General features: G+C 42.1%; 1 protein-coding gene across 4 annotated transcripts in view; it reads left to right on the plus strand.

Moving 5' to 3' along the window:
• The window catches only part of cep350 (centrosomal protein 350), a 34,733-nt gene that overhangs the window by 6,218 nt on the left and 4,442 nt on the right, over positions 1 to 24,073 (plus strand). For 3 of the 4 annotated variants that reach the window (XM_005945924.2, XM_005945927.2, XM_042213669.1), the window contains exons 9-37: positions 1,513 to 1,632; positions 2,636 to 3,354; positions 3,484 to 3,602; positions 4,131 to 5,143; positions 5,276 to 5,441; positions 6,826 to 6,995; positions 7,156 to 7,342; positions 9,000 to 9,142; positions 9,223 to 9,386; positions 9,988 to 10,098; positions 10,255 to 10,395; positions 10,555 to 10,694; positions 13,198 to 13,302; positions 13,421 to 13,641; positions 13,818 to 14,035; positions 14,187 to 14,465; positions 14,575 to 14,724; positions 14,933 to 15,093; positions 16,475 to 16,597; positions 18,258 to 18,514; positions 18,659 to 18,834; positions 19,118 to 19,262; positions 19,785 to 19,945; positions 20,076 to 20,200; positions 20,282 to 20,343; positions 20,472 to 22,378; positions 22,771 to 23,295; positions 23,460 to 23,606; positions 23,882 to 24,004. In XM_005945924.2, coding sequence (XP_005945986.1) covers positions 1,513 to 1,632; positions 2,636 to 3,354; positions 3,484 to 3,602; positions 4,131 to 5,143; positions 5,276 to 5,441; positions 6,826 to 6,995; positions 7,156 to 7,342; positions 9,000 to 9,142; positions 9,223 to 9,386; positions 9,988 to 10,098; positions 10,255 to 10,395; positions 10,555 to 10,694; positions 13,198 to 13,302; positions 13,421 to 13,641; positions 13,818 to 14,035; positions 14,187 to 14,465; positions 14,575 to 14,724; positions 14,933 to 15,093; positions 16,475 to 16,597; positions 18,258 to 18,514; positions 18,659 to 18,834; positions 19,118 to 19,262; positions 19,785 to 19,945; positions 20,076 to 20,200; positions 20,282 to 20,343; positions 20,472 to 22,378; positions 22,771 to 23,295; positions 23,460 to 23,606; positions 23,882 to 24,004 — 8,078 coding nt within the window. The remainder of the gene's footprint in view (positions 1 to 1,512; positions 1,633 to 2,635; positions 3,355 to 3,483; positions 3,603 to 4,130; positions 5,144 to 5,275; positions 5,442 to 6,825; positions 6,996 to 7,155; positions 7,343 to 8,999; positions 9,143 to 9,222; positions 9,387 to 9,987; positions 10,099 to 10,254; positions 10,396 to 10,554; positions 10,695 to 13,197; positions 13,303 to 13,420; positions 13,642 to 13,817; positions 14,036 to 14,186; positions 14,466 to 14,574; positions 14,725 to 14,932; positions 15,094 to 16,474; positions 16,598 to 18,257; positions 18,515 to 18,658; positions 18,835 to 19,117; positions 19,263 to 19,784; positions 19,946 to 20,075; positions 20,201 to 20,281; positions 20,344 to 20,471; positions 22,379 to 22,770; positions 23,296 to 23,459; positions 23,607 to 23,881; positions 24,005 to 24,073) is intronic. The other variant, XM_005945928.2, reaches the window with a different exon arrangement.

Raw genomic sequence — 24,073 nt, forward strand, 5'->3', positions numbered from 1 at the left:
TGTGTGTGTGTGTGTGTGTGTGTGTGTGTGTGTGTGTGTGTGTGTGTGTATTGCTGGCTGCTGGTGCAGTGTTAAGACTCGAACCTCTCAAGAAATGTCCAGCATGTGTGACATGTAGTTTGTGGCCAGCTAGTAGCGTACAGACACCAGCATAGTAGAATTGTGCCCGCACACACACTGGTGAAACCTGATCATAGTAGAGCTTCACCCCTTCAATAAGTTGCCATCAAAAGTACACATTTAATGTGTCTGATTGTTATCCATCTTCAATAATTAGAATGTAATGTTAAGGTGTGCCTGACCAAAGTGTCCTATTACTGCTCAAAGAGTGCTAAATGATTATTTTTGTAGTGACAAAGGATGTGCCACTTTGTTTTTGTGTTTTTAATTTACAGTTATCATGGTAAAATCTTATTCTCAGCTGCTGTAATGAATCAAGAATGTAAAGGCAGCAACATTTTCAGAGAACTGGTTTGGAAGGAAGTTTTCTTTCGTCAGCGTGAAACTGAAAGGGTGGGACAGACAAGTTTGTCTCAGCTGTCACATACCTGTGTGTCTGCTGTTCATTATGTCTCTCTTTATAATAGACTCCTGTGTACATGTTTGGTTTTTGTGTGATTTCTTGTTTTAAGAGATCTGATTGGTCACCGTTTGAGCTTAATCTATCCTCATTAAAAGTGTTCTACATTATGGTATGGATAACCCACTAACCTTGCTTTGAGGTAATGGCCCTTTGATTTGTCAGCTATTGGTGGAGAATTAGCTTACTAAAGGTTAAGACACCAACTTCAGCTTTTTGACTCTAACTGGCATCCTGTTTCATGTAGTTCCTCTCTTTCCCACGGCAGAAATGAAAACGATGTTTAAAAAAAAACACCCTAAAAGCCGTAAAAGATCTTTATCTTGTGTTCTAGCTCGCTTTGGTCTCGTGGTTTCTTCTCTTTCCTTCACGACTCTATAAATAGCCCTCTTAGATCTGTGGCCAGGTTCAGTGTGCTCTTTCACCCTGCACAAACAGCTGCTGGGTGAACAGAAGTGCAGCTTCATTACCGGGAACTGCTCTTCACGAGAATTCAGGGTGGAGGGTGCTCTAGAGATTTCAGATAGAGGGACATTGCTTTTGTGCTGAGAGTGTTGTACCTGCTGTGTCACTAAAGCCAAGGAGGACAATATCCATTTTGGGATTTGGTTGTACTGCAAAATCAGTATTCTGCACTCATTGTTCCTTTGGTGCATCGACTCTTCCACACAGCAACTTAAGTGATTTGAAAAATAGACTTAGAGCAACTGCCTACATTTTTTTTAATTTATTTTTTTATTGTAATAGTATTTGATTGAATAATCATTTAAATCCCACTAAAGGAAAGTCAGATTGCTGCTTGTCTTTCATTCTCTTAGCTGTGTGTCTATTCTGGTGGTGGATATATAGATGCTTATGTTTCATGAGGCCAAGAGCAACTATACTCAGTATAGCAGCACACAGTCTCATGTGTGAACTTTGTTACTTTGCAGCGATCAGCCCTGCATCATGGCGAGAGGGCCAGAAGCTGGTGAAGATGGTACTAGGTCCAGTTCCTCAGCTGCCCAGAGAGGAGGACAGTCCACATGCGGCTGACTTATTGAGCCGAACAGGTGAGAACAGCAAGCTCTTACCTAACAGTAAAGAAGTTAAATTGAATAGCATAGAGACAGAAAAGATCATTAGAAGTCTATTAAGCATTAAAGACTCACCCACAGCGTGTCAGTGTGACTCTACTCAGTTGCTTGTAGAATAACTGAAGTGTAAAATAGGTTTTTAACCCTCTCGCACCTCCTCATTAAAAAAAATCTACTGTTTTCAGTTGACTTAAATCTGCCTGTGTTAACTATGCCGCTTTAAGCCTTTTAACTCCTGAAATACATGGGCATTTCTCGATGCTATTATCTGTGACAAAGTAGTTTGAAAATATTATAAGAAAATTCAAAGACATATAGTTTCATTTGTCTGGAACATCTGACAGCAATGCAGAAAACTGAGCCTGCCAAAGGAATATCATTAAATAAAGTCCATAGCTTCTGCTGCACACTTGCAGTACACTTACATAAAGCCACACCTCACTCTGTCTTTGCTTGCTGTGTCTGTACTGGCCACCACTGACCAGAAGGAATAGAAATCGACTGGCTTTTCTGGTTGGATGCACAGGACATGACCTGATTTCCAGAGGCTGACCCAAGTGCATGCAGCATGTACCATGGGGATGGCAGGGGAGTGTTAACAAAAAAAGTCTGGATTATATACGACATGGGAATCTTCGATTTGGCCCAGATTAGAGTTGCCATAGCATGCCTTCCCCTAAGCCTCATTTATTATGCTTATGCGTATGTCTGATGCTTCAGCTTAGGAATTTTTTAATCAGCTGTAGTCACATGTTGGAGGATCTCTCATTTTTCAAGCTGGGATGAACCTGTTTTTATTGATGTTTATCATGAAATATTTCATTTTATTGGCATAGAAGGTCAAGTTGATGTTACACTTATTAAACAGGAGTCTTTCTTGGTTGAAGTCATTTAACAACACACATTGTTTTAGTGTGCGTCATTGTTTACATCGTGAATGAATTACTGATATATCTGCTTTTCTGGAAATATTCACCAGATTCCCGCCACCGCTCAGATCTACGCTCAGAATCAAAGCGACGATCACGTCCAAACAGCACAGAGCGGCCGTGCAGTGGATTTCAGGGACAATCACAAAGCCACCTCACACCAACATCTATCCCTCAGGACAAGGTTCCAGGAGGGTTAAGCTCAGACCTGTTGTCAGCAGACATCCAGGGAATACTGGATGACCTTCAGCTGGAGTGCAAAGCAGCTGAGCAGGACGAGAGGGCCCGAAAAAGGTCCCGGGGTAGCAGCAGTGGTAGGAGAGGGGGCTCAGGGTCACGAACAAGGACGCCCGTCTCTACTTGGGGAACTACTGCGGCAGCAAACAGCTCATCGAGAGTTTGTCGCAGTGCCAGCCCCACTACACATCGTCCAGAAACTACCAACATAACTGACGCAAAGCACAAGAAAAGGCACTATGATGCAGATACAGTACGCCAGTACATTGCCCGGCAACAAGAAGAGAGAAAAAGGCGTCAGGCGGACGAGAAGAAGGCGATGAGGGAGGAATCGGAGAGGAGACACCAGAGACTGCAGGAGCTCTACAGGAAGCAAAGAGAGGTTGCTAGAACTGTGGCAATCCCCACTGAGACTCCCGTGGCCCCTGTACAAAAGCGACTACAAGAGACCTACAACAAACTGCTGATGGAGGAGGCCCAGCTGGGCGAAGGGGCCATGCAGACACTCCCTGCTATTCCTTCTACTCAGCTGGTAAGTATGGTCACAAAAACATGGTAATGTCATTTATACAAACATGGAAACTGCAAAAACAAAGATATGATCACTTATGTAGTGGAAAAATAAAACGAAAATAAGTGTTGTTGATGTATTCTTTTACAGAGACCGATGTACCAGCCCTCGGGAGAGTCGGACAAAGAGAACAAACGACTAGAGGCACCCCAGAGCCCATCAAGCAGCGACAGGTCTTTGAATGATCATCCACCACCTCCTTTAACTAGGTACTTTCATGCTCATACCCAAGTACAAAACTGTGTTTACCTCTGTCACAAGTAACAAGCTCACTACATTCAACACAAATAGACAACAACAGCCTGCCGGTACACACAGTCCTCTGTCTTCTTGAAATGATCTTTGTTTGATAACTAGAAAATCATCTGGCTTTTGAAAAAAATCCAGATGTTTGGTTTTATGAGCATCGCATGCAACAACCCACGAGTGTTTTATTACAGGAACAAACAAAAATAGTGCACGATAAAGAACATCTGCGATAAGTGACTGGAAATAAATAGCCTCATAGGCTGCTATCAGTTTTTTACATCTCTTACCACCAAAGTACAGGATGATTGTTTGGGATGCTGCATTTCCCTGCATTAAAAACATGAAGTGGAGCACTCTTTGAAACCATAACTACTGTCTGTGGAAGTTTTACCGTTTGCTTACCTTACCTACCAAAGGTGTTGCACTTAGATATGTTTAGTCTTCTTTTGTCTTCTTACATTTTAAATAAAGGTTTTTTTTTGTCACAGGGTTGATCTTGATCTTGGAGTTGCCCCTTTGCCTCATCAAGAACGTTTGTACCCACCTGCTAGACCTTTGACTGGACCCAGCAGCACTGCTCAAGGATCGGACGATGACCGTCTCTTCTCTCAACTCTTAAGAATAGAGGCAGAAGTGGCTGCTAGTAACGGCATGAAAACCCTGCGACCAGCCACAGCCCCTTCCAGCAGGTCCCGGTCCAAAATGTCCCGCATCGAAGCCATCAAGGCCACAGCTGCATCCCTCTCTAACCGCATAGAAAGTGAGGCACGGAAGCTTGCTGGGGAAGGCATCAACTACGGTAATGCAACATCAATGGATATGGATACTGTTTTAGTGCCTAGGCCCTCTGTTCTTGTCGATGGATGGGCAGGAACGGCAGCACGTGACACAGAAAAAGATAACATGGCTCTGAGGATCCAGAAGATTTTGACTACCACAAATTATAGTTCATACAATGGCACAGCTCTTCCAGGAGCAGGCAGTCTGCATTCCTTCAGGGAGCAGAAGGTGAAGAATGGTAAACAGACTTCTGTTGATGTAATCGATCCCATCTTTAACAGTTACACACAAGAAAGGGGGAAGCTAGTCAATGGCTTGGAGAAGGAATCAAGAATGAATAAAATATCAGAAAGGAAACAAAATATGGACGAGGGGGAGAACAGGACAGATCTCCATGATTCGAGTGGTGGATCTATTAGTGAGGGTCCTCTTCTGAGTGAAGGGAGTTTTTCTGAGGATGAGCAAAGTCCTCCTCACCCTTCTAGATATAATTATGTACCTAGACCAGCAGATCGCCTGGAAGCGGCGGACTACTGTGCACGTCAAAGAAAGGATTACCAGCGACTGATGGAGTTCCAGCGGGAAGCAGAGAAATGCTCAGGCCTCAGCTTGTCCTTTGCACAGCAGGACCGGGACAAAGCAGTTTGGGAAGAGCTGAACAAAGGAAGCCCTCTGAGTGTAATCAACATCTTCACTAAAAACCATCACAGCCACGTTAAAGGTGAGTTCACGTGTGAGTATGCATATAATAGCTTGCCATGATGCATTTAATATGAAAACCATAGTGGTCATATAAATGTATGCAAAACACTAGCGGTCAGTTTAGATAAGGACGTGTGTGTTCTGTCTCCAGCTTGTTCTTTAGTGAGTGATAAAAATGTGGAGAGGAATTCTCCCTCCGCCCATTCTGTGGCCTCTGGAAATGGACCTGGAGACGCAGCAGTCTATGAAGATGACTTTGTATCGTCACATAGCAGCAAAGCCAGTGGGCAAATAAAGAGAAGCTCCAATTCCCCCAGGTAACTGAAGACGTCTTCAAAGTCACCACTGGGTGGCATTCATGTCACACAGATGGTTTCTCCAGCACTCTCAGATACAAACATTTGTCCTCCTTTTTAGAGTAAAGACCAACTTTCAGGATCACTTTGTTTCCTTGCTTTGTTTTTGTATGTGTCGTATCAAAGACCCTGAAACTGATTTAAAACTGGTCATCCGTGTGTCCTCACAAAGCTTTGACTTGATAAATAGAATCCTTATTATTGAAGTCATGTTATCCATATTTCCATGTATTATAGTAGAAGACAACATATTACTGTTGTCATGTGTGAGGAAGTGGGGTGTTGTGTCTGATTGTGTTGTGGGGGGGGTGTTCAACCAGTGTATTTCTGTAAATTTTGAGTTAACAGAACTAGGGCTGCCACGATTAGTCGACTAGTCACGATTACGTCGACTATCAAAATCGTCGACGACTAATTTAATAGTCGACGCGTCGTTTGAAGCTTTGTAAGATCACAAAAGACGCAGGAATAAGTAGCAGGATTTAAGAGTGTAATAACGGACTGAAACAGAAGATGGCAGCACTGGATGTACAAGGATGCCAGCTGCCGTTAAACCCCGAAGAAGAAGCTGTGTCCCAGAATTCATAGCGCAGCTTCCAACAATGGCGGCAGCTAGTTAGCTTTAATATTACTCTTATTATTCTTTCTGGGTCACAAAATAAACGTTTAACATATTTTCAGGCGAGAATGTAGCTGTGTAAACCTCAAATATCTGCTCAGTTTATAAGACGCCACATATTTTCAAAAGCGCTCTGACGTTTTCGGAGCTAGCTAGCCGGGGGCTAGGCTCACTAGAGCCGTGAGAACACCGGACTCCCGGCAAATTGTTTTCAAACCCACCGCTGTCTTGCGCTGCTCAGGTTAAATATACATAAGTCACTTAGATAACTTAAAAATGTTATTGTTTGGCTTTTTTCAGTATTTTATTTGTTCCTGAGTAAATCGGTTTGGCTGAGATTAAAGTTGTAGTTTTTACACAGCTGAATAAACGTCAAGCAGACAGCTGATCATCAGAAGTGTGAGATGCTCGAGAATATACTCGGTGTCCTGTTATATTTTAGATAGCAAGGAGTTTGCTAAACTTCACCCAAACAATCTGCAAGTTTAATTAAAATTTAATAAACTATCATCTTGTCTTTATTTTTAGTTAGCATATAACTTAAACACTTAAAGCTGTAAGCTAATGATAGTTATATAAGAGCAGAGGCTGCTGGTGCAATAAGCTGTACGTTGTACATCGACTATCAAAATAATCATTTGTGGCAGCCCTAAACAGAACTCAGAATGGAGATATGCTCTTGATAGAAGTCCAATGCTCACGATTTCTTTCTGCACTCTTTGTTAGTGTGAATAATCACTTTGAAGAACTGATGAGGAGGTCACCTTATGAAAAAAGCACAGATTGCAGTCACTCCCACCATTCATCCTTTCAGTCATCCAATCACTCACAGCATCTTTCCTCTGGTTCAACACCTGCTTCCTCGCCCCTCTCCAGGCACTCTGCCAGAAAAAGAGGTGAGTTTTTTGTTTTTTAATTTTTGTAATGATTATTTTCTGACATGACCAGGTTGTAAACTTTTTTTTAATTAATACATTTAAGCTTATTAGCTGAATTTCAGTTAAACTGTCTTTGGAGTCATAAGTTTCAACAGAACAAAGCTTTGTCTCTTTGCAGGAACAGTATCAGATCAGAGTGACACCACTCTTGTAGAGGAGCAGAGGAGCTCTTGCTCTCCAGCCTCGGAAGCACTATCGTCTGAATCCAGAAAGGGAGGCTCGGACAAAAACTCTTCCCACACCCAGGCCAAGAGTGTCCACTCTAATGACACACTAGGGGAAGCTTCAGGCCATTCTCACCAACAGTAAGCTTATTTCAGTGCTATAAAGGCTGCAAATATGTCACCAGATATGTTAATCAGCAGATTTTTCTGTTAAGATCATTTCTAAGATATCCAACTAAAGTATGTACAGAACTGTTTGAGAGCAGGATGAATGGTGTGTACTGTTCATACAAATCTACGTTGCCCTCGCGTTCAGTTGTCTCTGGTATTTCCTTCTTGGTTTTTAGTAAGCTTTAATGCCACACTGCTTTTGTGTCGTGGGGGTTCTTCTAGCTTACAGTGACGCATCTATTTGCTGTCTGAATGTGGTAGGTTATAGGTGTATTTATATATATTTTTCATTTAGGATCACCGCATGAATATATTTCTTTATTTCTGGATGCAGTCTGGCTTCATAAATTAAAACATTTCATTATTTATTTTTTTCCTGGATGCAGGGCAAGTATGAAGTAAAATTTACATTAACCTGGGAAGCCACACACGAGCTACACGAGCTTCCCAGAGTATTTCCAAACTAACCTAAACTTCTCTTAAAAATGTGCACTCAGGAATCATTTGGATATTTTCTGAACTAGTCAACCTCGGTTGTTGCTGTTCCAACCACTCTGAAATTTCAACTTGGCATATACTGTTATTTATTAACCAAAAGTAAATGTATTTAAGCATGACTAATTACTAAACTACACTTAGAGGAGCCTCAGTTGAGGCTGCCAGTCTAAGCAGTCTTGTGGTTTTCTGTTCTCTTGAGGGCCTGAGGGTTTAAGCAGCCGCGTAGTGCCCAGCAACAGGACCGCACTGTAGTTCAACCCAAGACAGAAAACACTGCTTATTTTGTTTTGGAGGCCCACAGGGTTGTTGATCGGGTCATTCAGCTTCACCACCACTTGGGCCTGCTCCCAGAGAGAAGGAAAGAGACTTGTTTTCCTTCTAATCCCAGTGTGCAGCAGTGATATTTGAGCCCCCTAATGGTACTCCAAAGCCCAGGTGGCAGATTCTTGGGATTCTGCACGGTCTGTGTGTCTTCCACAATAAAGGAAGAAACTTGTGAGAGAATTATAAACTTTTTGTTATTAATAATGCACTTTTCTTTTTTTTCGTTGACTCTGTAAGACAAAAACAGTTAAAAATGTTCTTAAGGGAAGTCACCCTTTGTAGTATTTTGACTTTTGACAAGATGCTTTCATGTCATTGTGCAGATTTTGATCAAAGGAAAAAAGTGCCACTGTCTGCTTTTTTTTTTTTTTTTTTGTACAGATTTAGAAAGTATTATTATTTTTAAGACGCTCCTTCTTTCTGAAAAAAACTATTCATAATTGATAACCCTGACCTCTCACAGCAGCGCCTTTTTCTTTCTCACTTTCTCACCTTTGCAGGACCTGAGCTGTCTCGCTCTTTATCATTTTGCCATTTGGCTCCTGTTCTTCAGAATAGGCAACCATTTCTGTAAAACATGCTCTAGTGAATATTTGAAACTCTTATTTAAATATTTATACAATCTTGTACATGTAATGCCAGTTTCATAATGTCAATTTTGCAACAGTTTGTAAAAATATCGCATGCCTGCTTTTCCCACTTCCCCTTCTGTTCTCTATATCAAATAATGTATTAAAACATGTTGCTAACTATTACATTGACAAACCCCATATACTGATGATGTTTCATCGCTTTGTTATTGCAGGTCCAGATTGGTTTCCTCTACTAGTTCTCCAATCCCCCGGTCTCCTCCAACAGTAGAATCTCCCAATGAGCTTTTGAGAAATGCGTCCAACCAGAACACAGGCACTTTAGCTCCTGGTGGTAGAGCAGAGACCAAGTCCACTGGTAAAAATAAAGTTCTTTTGCTTATTTATTTTATCTATTTTTATTTATGTCTAACTCCCTTCGTCTCTGCTTTCTCCCAGGTGAACTACAGTATTCACCTGGTGTCCTGCAGCAGCGTATGGCAGCAGAACTCCATTATTTGGACTCAATTGAGGAGTCATTCAGACAGTTGGGGGATGTGGAAAGGTTAATGGGTGTGTCCATGGCACAGCAGGAGAGTGCATCGTTGGCCCAAATGCTCAAGGTAAAGTAGGAGATGTTTCCTATGAAATACTAATGTGATGATATATATTCAGATCAATTCAAATTTATTTATACAGCACCAAATCACAACAACGGTCGCCTCAAGGTGCTTTCAATTGTAAGGTAGACCCTACAATAATACATACAGAAAAAACCCAACAATCATATGACCCCCTATGAACAAGCACTTTGGCGACAGTGGGAAGGAAAAACTCCCTTTTAACAGGAAGAAACCTCCGGCAGAACCACGCTCAGGGAGGGGCGGAGCCATCTGCTGTTGTTGGGGTGAGAGAAGGCAGACAGGATAAAGACCTGCTGTGGAAGAGAGACAGAGATATATATTAGCTGTGGCATTAATCTTTACCTATCAGAAGTTTCAAAGGATTACAAGTTACTTAGTTTCTATAATCTTTCTGGCTCATGAAATATGATTTGATGTTTTGAACACAGGTCAGTATTTAAATATCTTTTTCTTTAAGTTTTCTTTTTATTTCTAAATGTTGTATTAGTTGCAGCACCAGCTGTGGTGAAAACAAGAATATTACCTGCTGTTTTACTGTATTACACTTTATTGACCTACTCTGTGAACTTTGACCCTGCAGGCCAAGCAGCAGCGCCATGAACGTGAGCTCTATGAGCTGAAGATCAAGGCCGAACGAGAAGCTCTTGAGACAAAACTACAGCTTGAAGAAAACAGGCAGAGAGTGGCCAGGGTACTGCACACAATCAGCTCACAAGAACCAACAAAATGTTTATGTATTTGTGGATAATAGATACAACGTTTGCTTTATAACCTTTTAATTTCCAACGTATGAGCGCTTTGATTTTCTGTCTGTGTAATGTATATGTATGTATATGGTTTTGTCCAGGCTCATATAGAACTGCAGGAAACCTTGGCAGCATCTCAAAAAAAGACTTTGGGAGGCCTCCAGGAATCAACTACTAAGATGATGACTCAACAGGCCGAGGCAGCGCAGTACACAGCCGATGCTGCCCGACACATCAAAGAGGTTAGCAATCAGTTCCCTCCTCCCTGCCTGGAAAAAGCCTGTGTCCTAATTGTACAGCAAAAGCTGATTGATTGTTGAAGAAGAGAAAAAGCATAACATCCAGCCTAAGAGTGACGAGGTCATACATTTTGATCGCCTTATTGTGTTTTACTTCATCAGATGACAGAACTAGTCCGGTCGCAGATGTCAGGATCTGTGGTTGTCCCTCCTGTTGCCACTGATTCCTCCACAGTGGAGCAAAGAAAAGAAAATGACACTTACTCGATGGAGCATCGACAGGATAACGTAGACTCTGACAGGTACACTCCAAACGATCACACTCACTTTCCTGTCAGTTTCTGATTTTTATATCCTTCGTAACAGCGATGGGCACGCAAAGCAAAAATGCTTTTGCAGGGAACCGCTTGACAAATTGAAGATTACCCTTCACCTCGTGTTATCACATGAGGTGGTGGCCTTGATGCGGGCGATCGTTGGCAGTTTGTCTTGCAATCGGAAGGTTGCTGGTTCGAGCCCCGGCTCGGACAGTCTCGGTCGTTGTGTCCTTGGGCGAGACACTTCACCCGTTGCCTACTGGTGGTGGTCAGAGGGCCCGGTGGCGCCAGTGTCCGGCAGCCTCGCCTCTGTCAGTGCGCCCCAGGGTGGCTGTGGCTACAATGTAGCTTGCCATCACCAGTGTGTGAATGGGTGGATGACTGGATATGTAAAGCGCTTTGGGGTCCTTAGGGACTAGTAAAGCGCTATATAAATTAGAGATGGACCGATCCGATATTACGTATCGGTATCGGTCCGATACTGACCTAAATTACTGGATCGGATATCGGAGAAAAATAAAAAATGTAATCCGATCCATTAAATATCACGAAAGCACCTCACAAAACTTGCAACACGCCGTAACTCACCTCAGAACGTTAGCACGTCGGAGCAGTATGCATCACGTGATAGAGCGGCTGTGGCATGCGGGACCTGTCGGTGGTCTGGATAGCATGTGGAGCTTCGCTAGCAACCCGGCATTTCATCTCCGACAAAGTTATCCCCGAGAGAAGTAAAGCAAGTGTGTAAGTCCATCTCTGAATGTTTGTAAAGCATTCCTGCGTTAAGCTTAACGAGCGACTGCCTCTCGCTCTCCGGCTGCTACTTCAATCATGAAACTGCTTAACGATCAGCTGATCGGCTTTTCTGTCGCGAGTCCGTGTCTCTTGTTTGCTTTTGGCCCACTTTGCACCAGAAAGAGGAAACCAGCGGCTGAACAACAGCAGCACGTTTAAGCTTGATCAGCTGTTGTTAGAATTTATTTAATATTACTTTCTACACCAGGATCTTTTTCTACGTAGCTGACGGCTGGTAACTGTGCAGGGGCGGATCTAGCAAAGTTTAGCCAGGGGGGCCGATAGGGCATTAACAGGGAAAAGGGGGCACAAAGACATACTTTTCTTTCTTATTCTCATTTAAAATGTCGAGCTTTTAATAAATAATTATCTGACACCCAAAGTTTTAATTTGATGTAAAATGAATAGAAGTCAATTACTGTATATAGTGACTATTAAGTCTAATATATATACCCTAGTAAGCTATAGTACTTTTTCCTTTGGGAAGGTACCATCTGTGCAGTCTGCAATTTTGTTGAAGAAAGATGTTGAATCTATTTAATATTTCTTGAAAAATAATTGATTTCTGTGCATTTTTTTTCACACTGCATCAAATTAAGGTTGATTACGTCGATTAAGCATCATGAGGTGGAGCGTGAGGGGTGGTTCCCTATTTTTTATTTATTTATTTTTGTTGTTGCTGGGAGTTGGAACCCTATTAGTTAGGTTGCTTAATATTTATGCTAAGTACTCTTTAAAATACCAGAATAGGGAGGATGGTGTAGGTTTAAGTTTATTAGATTGATCAGTATTGCTGAACTATGAAATATTTTTTTTTGCATACAGGTATAACAGAATAGCTTTAGTGTAGTTGTTGTTTTAAACTTGAGTATGAACTTATACAAAATGCAGCAAGATATTTAAAAAACAGTTTTGTTGATTAAAAAACACTATATCGGATTCATATCGGTATCGGCAGATATCCAAATTTATGATATCGGTATCGGTATCGGACATAAAAAAGTGGTATCGTGCCATCTCTAATACAAATACAGGCCATTTACTATTTGATCTATTTCACAGATCAAGTCCAGAGGACCCCAAGCTTAAGTGTTCATTAAGGTGTTTGTCACATAGATATAAAATAAGCTCAGAGATTAAGCTGGTGTCAAACACAAGGTGCTTAGTTTATGTAAAAATGTAGTTTGTTGTTGTTTTGGTTTACGTGATGAAAATGGTTTTATTTGTGTATGTTCATGTGTTAGACTTGTACATAGTTAAACATGTATGGATCAAATAATGTTGAATTCTGGGTATGGATTTGTAAGCAATGAAATTTAAAATAAGGGGGTAGAGCAGGAAAAGTCTAAACTTCATCCTACTCCTCATCGAGCACACACATTCTGTAGACATGGATATATACATGAAAACTTGACGATTTTTAACTTTTGTTTTCTTTGTTATTTCAGTTATATTTGCATGTTCGAAATAAAAATTCTATCTGCATGACTCTGCAAAGCTGTGGCAGACTTTTGACATGCTAGCTGTAACTGGTTTCACTATTGGACCCACCTTTGAACTGTTCAGATATTCACAGCCAAGCCTATCTCTAATAATATTAAACAACTAGTTGGACATGCATTAGGGTAACAACCCAAGTGTTGTCAACCCTTTTACCTCAAAGGCCTAAATTTAAAATCTTGTTCTCTTACAGCTTTCAGAGTGAACCATCAAACAGAAGGACCAGGTCAGAGGAGCCGCTGTCTTCACTGAGCGCGAGTCATTCTGACTCGCTATCATTCAGGAAACCGAATCTCAGGTACCAGTCAGTCTCTTTATGCAGTGCCATGTCTGCAGGTTTTTCTTTTTTCATTATATTTGAGGAATACGAATTGAAACAAACCCGCTCAATATGCCTTTTTTTTCCCGTCGCTCAGTGGATCTGCCTTAAGCAGCCAACACAGCCCATCACATCACTTATCAAACCATGAGAAGCAGATGAAAAAAGAGGCCGTAGAGGGGAAATGGAGGAATAGTGGACTCGAGAAAAGGCCAAAACGGGAAGCAGCCAGCAGCTCCATAGAAGAGGAAGTTCTAGCAGCAGCAGCAAATGACTCCGTCTGCAGTGACAGTATTCCCTCTGTACTGGATGAAAAAGGTAAAAGTTAAAAACTCGACATGCATTTAAATTTTTTCTTTTCCCCGTGTAAACAGTCAGATGTTGATATCATCACTGTTAGAGGAAAATATAAAAACATGATGCCCACCTTTGATCTTTATCTAAAAAAATCCCAAAACTTCACCCCGAGTTTCTTTTGGTCTCTGCACCTTCAGGAGACAGTACATCAGTGGCCACAGAGTACTCGCTCAAGTTTGACGAGTCCATGACAGAAGACGAGATAGAAGAGCGTTCCTTCCGCTCTCTTCTGCCATCGGAGGCACATCGCCGGGGAACCATGGAGAAAAAATCCCGCCACCACGAGGAGTCAGAGGATGATGGAGCCAATCACAGCACATTGGTTTCAGGACCGGGGCTGCACAATTCTTTTAAGGTGAGAGTCCAAACACTGGCCAGCACAATCAGTTGATGCAGCTATGTAACTGAAATCATTTTTTACTTGTTCTTTACCTGTTCCTTACTGAACTTATGGTTTCTCTTCCTTCTTAAATCTCCTGTCTTCTCATTTTCACGTTCTCCTGCAGTCACAGGACTCAAACATAGCCTTCTCTGGTGGACAGGACAGCTTTTCCCAGTTCACCATGGACATGGTTCGCCAGTACATGAAAGATGAGGAGGTAAGACTGCAGCACCAGAGCTCTCTGCTGCGTCTTCGCCAGAAAGCACTCAAGGAGAAGACCAGAACAGAGCTGGCCTGGCTAGAGCACCTGAAGAAGAAGCTGAGAGATAAGGGAGAGGATGACAAAATGCCACCAATCAGGAAGAAGCAGAGAGGCCTTCTCTTAAAGCTGCAGCAGGAGCAGGTACTGTGGATGGCAAAAGCACAGTTACATTGAGGGAGCTTCACTGAATGCTGTGGTGTTAACTTTTGCTACTAAGCAGTGTTCTCTCTCACTGTGCTCATTTTCTCAGGCTGAGATCAGGCGACTTCAGGAGGCCAACAAAGCTGCGAGGAAGGAAAGGCAGCTATTGCTGAAACAGCAGGAGGAGATTGAACGGATGAGAAACTCAACACTCAGGCTGAAGGAACGTCTCAAGTGTGCTGGGATTGAAGCGCCTCCTGTAAGTAGCTCAGTCATTTATCAGCTCCTGCAGAAGAACCAGCGAATTAAGGCGATTTCAGTTCAGTTCATGCTTTGTTCGTGACAGGTAGTCTTGAATAAACACAGGAAAAAAGCGTACATTCAACCAGACATGTTGGTGTGCTCATTTCTTTTCTTTTTTCCCTTGTTTATTCTCAATCTTTCTGTGTGTGTCGATCATCCTCTAGGAGACCCCGGTGTCAGAAACCCCAGGGTCTGAGCCAGCTTCCCCAGATATGAGGCATGCTGATGATAACCGCAGCCCCTCTCCCTCCCTCTCTGTCTCTGGAAGTGAGACTAGCAGCATCATGCAGAAGCTCAAGAAGATGCGCTCTCACATGGATGAAAAGTAAGGACTTTAATTTAATCTTCATGGATTAACTGGTCTTGGCTGTCTCCTTATTGACAAGCCTCCCACTGAATGATAAGAATTCATGTATTCATTTATTTTTCAACTTAACTTTAGTTTTACTTTGATTAAAATCTGAATTGCTTTTAGTATGTGGCTGCAAAGACATCCCTCCATTAGTGCTATGTTCTTGGATAGCATAGCTTCATTAAAAAGAAAAGGTATCGTAGTTTATAAATGTCTTCTTTTTAATTCTAGTTTGACAGGATACAAAGCAGAGATGTACATTTACTGTGGGAGACCTTATCTAGCACTAATTGAAACAGTGTGGCATCTTTCTCTTGCTGCTCGGCGTGCTTCTCTTGCTGTTTTAAAGTGCTCGTCTCTTTAGCTTAGACGAGCAGCCACACACTCCCTCAGTACATCTTTGAGTTTCGATTTATATAAGCTACTTTGTAAAAAGCTCTCCTACGTTTGAAAGAAAGAAAGAACATCAGACAATAATCAAAGACCCTAAATATTTACAGTGCCATTTAACCTTAGCACTGCAACATTCAGTTATATGTATGCCGTGTATTCCATAAAGTTTATTACACCCAATGACTCTCATATTGGCCATGGAGTAGCTGTAGGTCACCTAAAGCTTTAAACTTGGTCACCAGCTTTGGTCAGCTGACTGCAGAGCCTCTCAAATCTAGATGGTACAAACAAGTGTGAATTGTTCTGGGATTTATAATTTGCGTATAAGTGACAGACCAGCCTTCCATTACCCGTTTTCAGCAATTTTTAGGGCTTCAATTCTTCAAATAAAGGCTTACAACAAAAAATATCTGAGCAGTTTTACTGTGGTTTTGTTGTATAATGTTACAGGCTTCAGGCAGGTAATATAGAATAATATAATCGGATCATTTAGACGACCTTTTCCCCGTTGTTCTCCAAATCTGCTGTTTTGTTAACAATGGCAAAAGCAATTGCACAAAAATACCCAGTAACAACTTCACCTAACGGTGTTAACCAACACTAATTAGTTTGACTGTCGTAGTTACAGATTAGTTTGTCATAACTGCCTCAGTAAGCAGGTTAGCCGGTAATGACATCCTGACAAACCCTCAAGGTTACCTTAACACACACACTGAGTCAAATGTTGATAAAAGGATTGTTACATGAGAAGAAGTGCTTTAAACGTAACAGCTTGACACCTCGGGTGCGATAAAATGACATTTTCTCACATCACTCTCTCCCTTTCTCTCTGCTTGTCTCTTTCCTCTGCGTCTTGTTCTGTTTTCTTTGCATTACGTACGTGTGTCTGCGTGTGCGCTGTAAATGTATCCTCGTTTGTGTGGCTCTTTTGACTTTGTCTCTGCGTGCTTGTGTGTTGTAGACACTGTTCTCCTGTCCACTGCTTCTTCTCTGTGTTCACGGCCCATCACTGGGCCTCCCTCAGTGTCTGTCTTCCCAACCTTCACCCTAAATTCAGGCTCTTTATCTACAACCAGTTGGTCAGGTACTGTACAGTGTTCTCTACCTATGCACCTAGCCCTGCCCTGCCCTGCCTCAACTCCACCCCCACCCCATGGAACATGCTTGTGTTTGTCCACTGGCACTGGGACCTTGGTGGGGTGGGATGGTGAATGATGTGTGCTGATATGTCTGAGGTTCTTTGTTGGGATATTTCAAGGTTTGTAACTTTCAGGATGGGCTTTTTCATGGGGACAGAGTTTGGATGAAAGCTTAAAGTGCCCAAGGAAAGCTGCTTTACTGAAATAAGCTAACCTTAAACATGTTTTTTTTCTAGTCCTTGATATTTGTGGCAAGACAAAAAAATCCAGTGTTACCAGAGAAGGTATTAAAGCACACTGGTCGAGTGTAAAACAATAAACACGAGGGAAAATTGGGAAATAGAAACCTTTTGATTTGCGATGGTCAAAGGTTATGTTATTTAGTAGGAGCCTTCCTTGCTGGATGGGAATCTCAGACTTAAAACTGGGATTTCACTAATTTGTGTCATGTTTAATTTACAACTCTTTCCCTCCTCCTTGCCTCTTGGAATGAATTAGCGAAATTTGCAGTGGAAATTATTCTTTACATTGTGGCTTCTAGCTGAGAGCTGCAGCCTAGTTATCAAAATAAAATGTTTGGAAATGAAACCGCACAGTGACATTGAAGTAAAGGAGTTTTCAGAGAAAAGACCAGAGATGGAGTGGTTTATCTCTTTAATGAGCCCAGTAAATCTTAACTAGCGCTTTTATTATGTAACTGTTGCATAGGATGGGATAATAAGTACAGATGGTCATTGGCTCTAATAGAGTTTGGGAAGGCACTAAAGAATCTCCCCAGTCTCGGTCTTTAGTATCTGGGCTGTCATCAGTATAAATTAGGTCAAGAGAAAGGCTTCTAAATTAGATCAAGGCTAAATAATACTGCGCTGTAATGGCACCCATAGCTGTGGGAGACCATATTACAAAACAGCTATACCTGACTGCGCTTTATTTTGACAGATATTTGTACGTGTTAGTGTCCCTGATATACATTGAATTGAAGAATTAAACAGTCTTCTTGCTTTGCGAGACAACAAAACTATTCTTTGAGTTGTTATTCTGATATATAAGGAGGTGGAGGAACGTAAAGGAACACTCGGAGACTGAAGAATCTGTTCTTAGGACTTAAAAAATCATATTTAAACTGCTTAGTGTGTGTGTGTGTGTGTGTGTGTGTGACTATGCTTATTGCTCCCTGGGTTTGAATCTGATGCATGAATCTGACATCTTTGCTATTATCTTCCTTCTCCTCTTTTCTCCTAAGTGACATTTCATCACTTATTGTATATAATGGGTACTTGTACATATCTGTATTTGGATGATTATTCTGGGCATGTGTGGGATGTGTGTTTTAATTCTGTGTGCGCTGGACAAAAGTTTGAGTTGAGTTTGCAGTAATAACTGAATGTCAAGGTGATTCTGGGTTTGCTTGCTTCTGCAGGTCATATTTAACCTTTTCTAATGCTCAGTGTATTTGTACTGCTTCTCTTCAACTCTCTTCCTTCATCTTCCTCCTCTCTGCCATTCTCATCTCTTTTTTTTTTTTTTTTTTTTTTTAACCGTTCTTCCACTTCCTCTTCATCACTTTATTCTTTCCCAATTCTTCCTTTCCATCCACCTCTGTAGGTTCCTGACCAAACGAGAACAACAGCTGATGCAAAGACGTCACCACGCTGAAGAGCTGCTACAATGGAAGCAGCAACTGGACAAGGAGGAGGCAGAGGTCCGTAGGATGGAGAAAGAGGCCCTGGCTGCATGGGACCAGAAAACACTTCGGGACAATCATCTTGACGTGTCAGAGGGACAGGAAAAGGACATCTCTGATATAAGCTCCCACCTCAGTCACCGTCGCAGCTCAGAGCCCAGAACTGACAGCGAGAAAGGTGAAGCTGCCGAATTTTCTTATTTTCAAGTGTAGAACATGGTTTAACCGGAAAATAACAACGTAATGGGATTTAAAAAATACACAGTGTGGTGTGGGAGTAAGAGTAAAATACATAACAATGTTGATTTGTTTCATTTTTCAGAGGATGTTAGCGAGGGCGACTGTTCGTCAGTGACACCTGAGTCCAGTATACACACGGAGGGACCGGCTCCACCTGCCTCAGTCTCTGAAATACCTTTGGCCTCTGTCCAGGGCAGCCCTGCAAATTACACCCAGGACTTCACTTCAGCATCACAATCACCTGCAAGTCAACTGCATGTAATGGATTTTGTGTTTTTAGCTTTTTGTATTTTATTGTTTCAACTAATTGCTTTGATACTCACTGTAGTTTTTGGGGTTTTGAACACACATCTGTGTACAGGAGAAAGAATCTTATAGCTGCGTTTTTTCCTCTGCTGTACTTCTTGAGGATTAGGAAAAGGGTTCGCTAAGCCTTACTTAATTTACTGTGACTGTAAAATATTAATGTAAGCATACGATCTGTTGACTGTGATGTCATGTGACATGTCCTGAAGTAGTGTTCCTCTGTCTTCCCATCTAGTCTAATGCTCCTGAAGGCAGCCACAGCCCTGCTGCATCTCCTTCAGAGGGCAGCAGTAAAACAAAGATGCAGCTCCGCTCCACCGCCCGGACACTTATCCGCCCCTGCACTCAGCCCACCGACCCTCCAATGGCCACCCAGTCTGGTGAGTTACTAGTGTGCAAAACGCACGCTGAGATTATAACGCTTTTGGAGTGTGAAATTCTTCCCGACAGTTTTTAGAGACGAAAGGATGGGTAAAGCAGACAGCTGACATAATGCAGCTATATTGCTGGCGCTGTGTAGGCAGGAAGAATGTGATGATGCCAGAAATGCATTATGCAACCACTTCCCTGCTCCCTAACAAGCTTAACTGTGTGATAGGAGACGGGAACTCTTTGCATTGCACTTTATCGTACCAGTGCAAACTGTTGTGCTGGCCTCGTGTTGTAGCTGAGTGTGCTTTATTCATTTCCAGGTCACTTTTTAAATGTTTTCAATACTCTTTTTGTTCAGTGTGTTTATGGAAATGAACTTTACACATTCCCGGTAAAGAAAATGTACAGTAATCCCCAAAGAAATGTGTTAGTGTTTGAGTGGGCTAAAGGTTGGATTACCCGTTGCTAATCAGAGGTCTGGCACCATTTTCACATTGTAGTTGTGATTTGTCATGTACATTTTTCTTTAGAAACCATTTCAGACCAGAGTGACATAGAGAGCCGTATCAAGGCGCTCAAGGAAGAACTCAAAAAACGTAAGTTAATGGCCTCCGAGCTAAAGAAGGAGCAGAAGAAGCGACATAAGGAGCGGCTGAAGGCAGAGGAGGCGAGTCTGTTGAAACAGCTGGAGGTAAACATGATGTGTAAACTACATTTAAACATCCAGTTAGATTTGAATAATTTCTTTTCTTCTATGGACGTTTACTTGTGCGTGTATTCTTATCTCTGCTATCATTCTGTTTTTGATTTTGATTTTACAGAACTATAACAACTTCATTGAGAAAACTAAGGCAGACCTTAACAAAGAGCCAGACTTAACACTTGATACCAACTCCCAGATCAACGAGTCCAACTCTGTTTTAGAGCATCTTCCATCTTCACACAGGTACAGAGAATAATAATGATATTTTTCTACATAATTTTCAAATGAATGGTGTGCAGCTAAAAATAAATGCTTGTTTCTCAGGTCTGAACTCATCAAAATCTCAGAGTCTGAAAGGACACAAATTGATGCATCATTAGATCATTGTGAGTGTTTTAAAGTCATCATAATAAATACTTTATTATAATAAATAGAATACGTGGAGTGTTTATTCAAAATGTGTTTTCACAAATATTTTCCAGTAATAATGCGGCTCTCCCCACTCTTATGACAGATGCCTTTCCTAAGCCACATCTAAGTAGATCCACTTCAGTGCCTGGAGACGTGTCTGCTGAGGCGCCTCAAAGAGTCACTCCGGGTGTGGCAATATCCGGCAGCCCAGAAAGTCCAACCTCAGGACAGAGGAATCATCAGTCTACAGAAGATCTTATTAGGCAGCACTCCACAGAAGACAAGTCAGAACATGCAGATGAGAATATTGTGTCTGATTATAGATCTGATATTCAGGAAGAGCTGGAGGTGGAAATAAGCTCCAGAGTTGAGGATGAACAAACTCAGCATCTTCTAAAACTGGAAAATGAAGACAGACTTGACTCTCAGGAGAGGTTGCCTACATCTAAATGCGTTTCCTCTTCTGTGGATGAAGAAGAACAACATTCATCAACTGTTGGCCTTGAACAGGGAAATCAGATGAAGCAGAGTGAAGTATCTGATGTAGAGGAACCTTTACAGCCATACGTCATTGCCTCTAGTCAGCCACATTCAGCGGTAGCGGACCTCAAAACCTCAGCGCATCAAAACTACAGCTCTGCATCTGTTGACCAGTCCCAATCCCCAAACTCAGATGCTTTTGGTTCAATGAAGGAGGCTTCCATAAAAGACACTGAGGCTTCTCCAGTAGCAGATGGTTATCACGATGACTTTGAGTCATCAGTGGATTCTTCATCCAAGGAAGAACATCATAGTTCCAAGGCTGAGTCTCAGACCTCCCACGTTTCCTCCCATGAAATCAAGGGTTCAAGAAAAGACGCATCTAGCAGGGGCCTGGCATTTGACAGCCCGGATGAAGTTGTAGAGGAAGAAATAGCTGAAGATCTGAGTCACCATTCTGGCATCAGTGTGCCTAGCCATAAATCCGGAAGACTGCTGGATCTCAATAAGCAGGCAGTAGATTTTAAACGGGACAATGAGAGCTTTAATTCCAGACACTCACCAACCATCTATTCTCTGCAGGTCCCCCTCTCTCCTGTTATAGATGAAATGCCAGATTTTTACATTGGAGACAGAGTTCTTGTTGGTGGTGTTCAGCCCGGCACTTTGCGATTCAAAGGTCCAACCAGCTTCGCCAATGGTTTCTGGGCAGGTGTTGAGCTGGACAAGTCTGAAGGGAGCAACAATGGCACTTACGATGGAGTAGTATACTTTGAGTGTGACGAGCGCCATGGTATATTCGCTCCACCAGACAAAATCACACACCTCCCAGACAAGTTTGAGCTCTACACCGATACCACAGAAGATGAGGACTCGTTCTTTGATGACTTGTCAGATAAAGATAGAAATGAACCTAAAACTAAGGAAGACAATTTCCAAATGCAAGAAAATCTCAACAGGGAAAATGAACAGACCTCTCACAAGGAGACTGGGTCAAATGATAAGAAGGAAACTGATGGCTCTGTTCTCAAGAGCCAGGATCCACATTGGGACAGGCCCCAGCTCAATTCACAACATCACAAAGAATCTAAACATCAATTTTCTGATGAGAACATTAAGGACTTGATGTTGAATTCTGAAGATGCATCGCACACTCTCATCATCTCTGACTTGGATAAAACAGGTCAGGTGATGGAGAGTAAAAAGGAGATTACAGCCCTTGTTGAAAAAGAAGACGTAGAGTCACATGATGATAAGAGGAAAGAAAAGGACAAGGATTTTCTGGACACAGTTGCAGACAGGCTTGTCAACAACTTTGTGGAAGACGCTCTTAAACAGTGTGCTGAAATTAAAAGGGCGAAAGAGCAGAAGATTGAAGCTGCCAAGCAGATGAATGGAGACCTGTTTGGTGAAAATGAAGAAGAAGAAGAAGAAAAATGGAAAGCTACAGTGGATCAGAAAGATGATCTCCCCTTCTTTCTCCCAGTTGAAAAGGAGGAACTGTCCTCTCCAGAACTGTGTAACCGACCAGTGAGTCTAACCGTTTAATAGCAGATTATTTAATTTCCGCTTCTTTGTTTTGTAATGAGTTGTGGATAAAAATAATAATAAGATCAAAGCAGTCAGCTAACCGCTGGCAGTGATGACATCAAGATAGTGACTTGTTTATTTGAGCCTGTCCTCTGGATTTGTTCAGCCAAAGTCCAACTTTATATTGACAGACTTCATTGAATTTGGTGGTCGGTGCTGAAGCCTTTGTGAAATATTTGTAAGCAAAATTGACACTAAAATGCAAAACCGAAACTTATTGTAGGCCTCGTGGTGTGATGTTGCAATCAGATGTTAATATTTATGCAAATCTAGAATTGAATGTAAGCATGATGTTGATGTTGTCCTTTTTTATTTTTACTTTTTCAACACAGGAGAGTCCAGTGTTAGGAGCCATTGGTCAAGAAGAGCTCGCCAAGCGTCTAGCAGAGCTGGAACTGAGCCGTGAACTGCTCGATGACCTCGGTGATGATCAGGACTGGTTTGATGAAGACTTTGGCCTTAGCTCCCGCAGGAAACAGCAGAAACTCAAAGAGGAAGAGGCACGACTGGGAGCGGGATTTGGGAGATCTAGCTCATCAGCTGGCCCAGCTATGGGGGAAATGGGTCCGTCATCAGGTGGAGAACCCCAGGTAAAGACGCCACCTAGACCGGAGCTGCCTCTCCCCTTGCCTCCTAAACTACCTGAGCAGCCTGCCATGGTGGTACCCCACTCAGCTGTAGAGGTGGAGAAGATGGTCCATGCTGCCACACGGGAGCTCTGGGACAGCTTTGACCTCGGGAACAAGGGAACGCTCACTCATGGGCAGCTGCTAAGTCCACAACCTTCACTAGAATACCTTGGCAAAGAGGACAGCACCCAGAACCAGGAGTCGCTGTCCATTCGCAGCTACAGAAAGGTATAAATAAGACGTGTGGACCCATGAAAATGTCAGTCATGTTTTTAAAGCTCCAAAGCTGCCTTTGGGCTAAACCACCTAAATTGAGCTTATTCTACTTGAGAAGCTTTATTTATGTAAATTTCATACAGTACTTCATATTTTTACCTGTGCTCTTTTCTCAGGCTGTGTATGACTTAACGTGGGAGATCCTTCAGGAGATCTATGCTGAAGACCCCAATACTAATCAGCCTCAGTGGGTCAAACCGCGTCGAGTCAAGTCCTCTTCATTTCACAAAGTCAGGACACCGGGAGACATCAAGAAGATCCAGGTAAAAGAACGTTGGCAGCAACACTGAGAGAAACTGTTGAACAGTGACAATAATGATGCTGTAGTGATGTTGACTGTTGATATTTTTGACTATAAAATAATTACATTTTTGTGAAATTGTTTCATAGTTGACTTATGTTTTATAATCATTTTCATGAGCATTACTTTTAGTGGCCTTTGACCACCAAATCAAAAATTCTTATTAAGGATTTTACAGTCACTCAAATCCAGCATCGTGCCTAACATGTTTTTTGTCCCCCTTATGCTGTTTCTCAGGAGTTCATCACAGAAGAAGTACTGAAGCTTTATGGTCTGACAAAGGACCAGAACCAGAAGAACGACTGGCAGAAGATGCTCAAGTTTGGAAGAAAGAAGCGGGACAGAGTCGATCACATACTGGTAGGCCCCCGAATGCCATTTGCTTTTCTCTGTGGCCCAAACGGAGCATCTTGTAAATGGTGCCTTTAT

Source organism: Haplochromis burtoni, unplaced genomic scaffold, assembly GCF_018398535.1.
Source record: "Haplochromis burtoni strain Fernald_Lab_line unplaced genomic scaffold, NCSU_Asbu1 Contig_466, whole genome shotgun sequence".
NCBI classification, from domain to species: Eukaryota; Metazoa; Chordata; class Actinopteri; order Cichliformes; family Cichlidae; genus Haplochromis; species Haplochromis burtoni.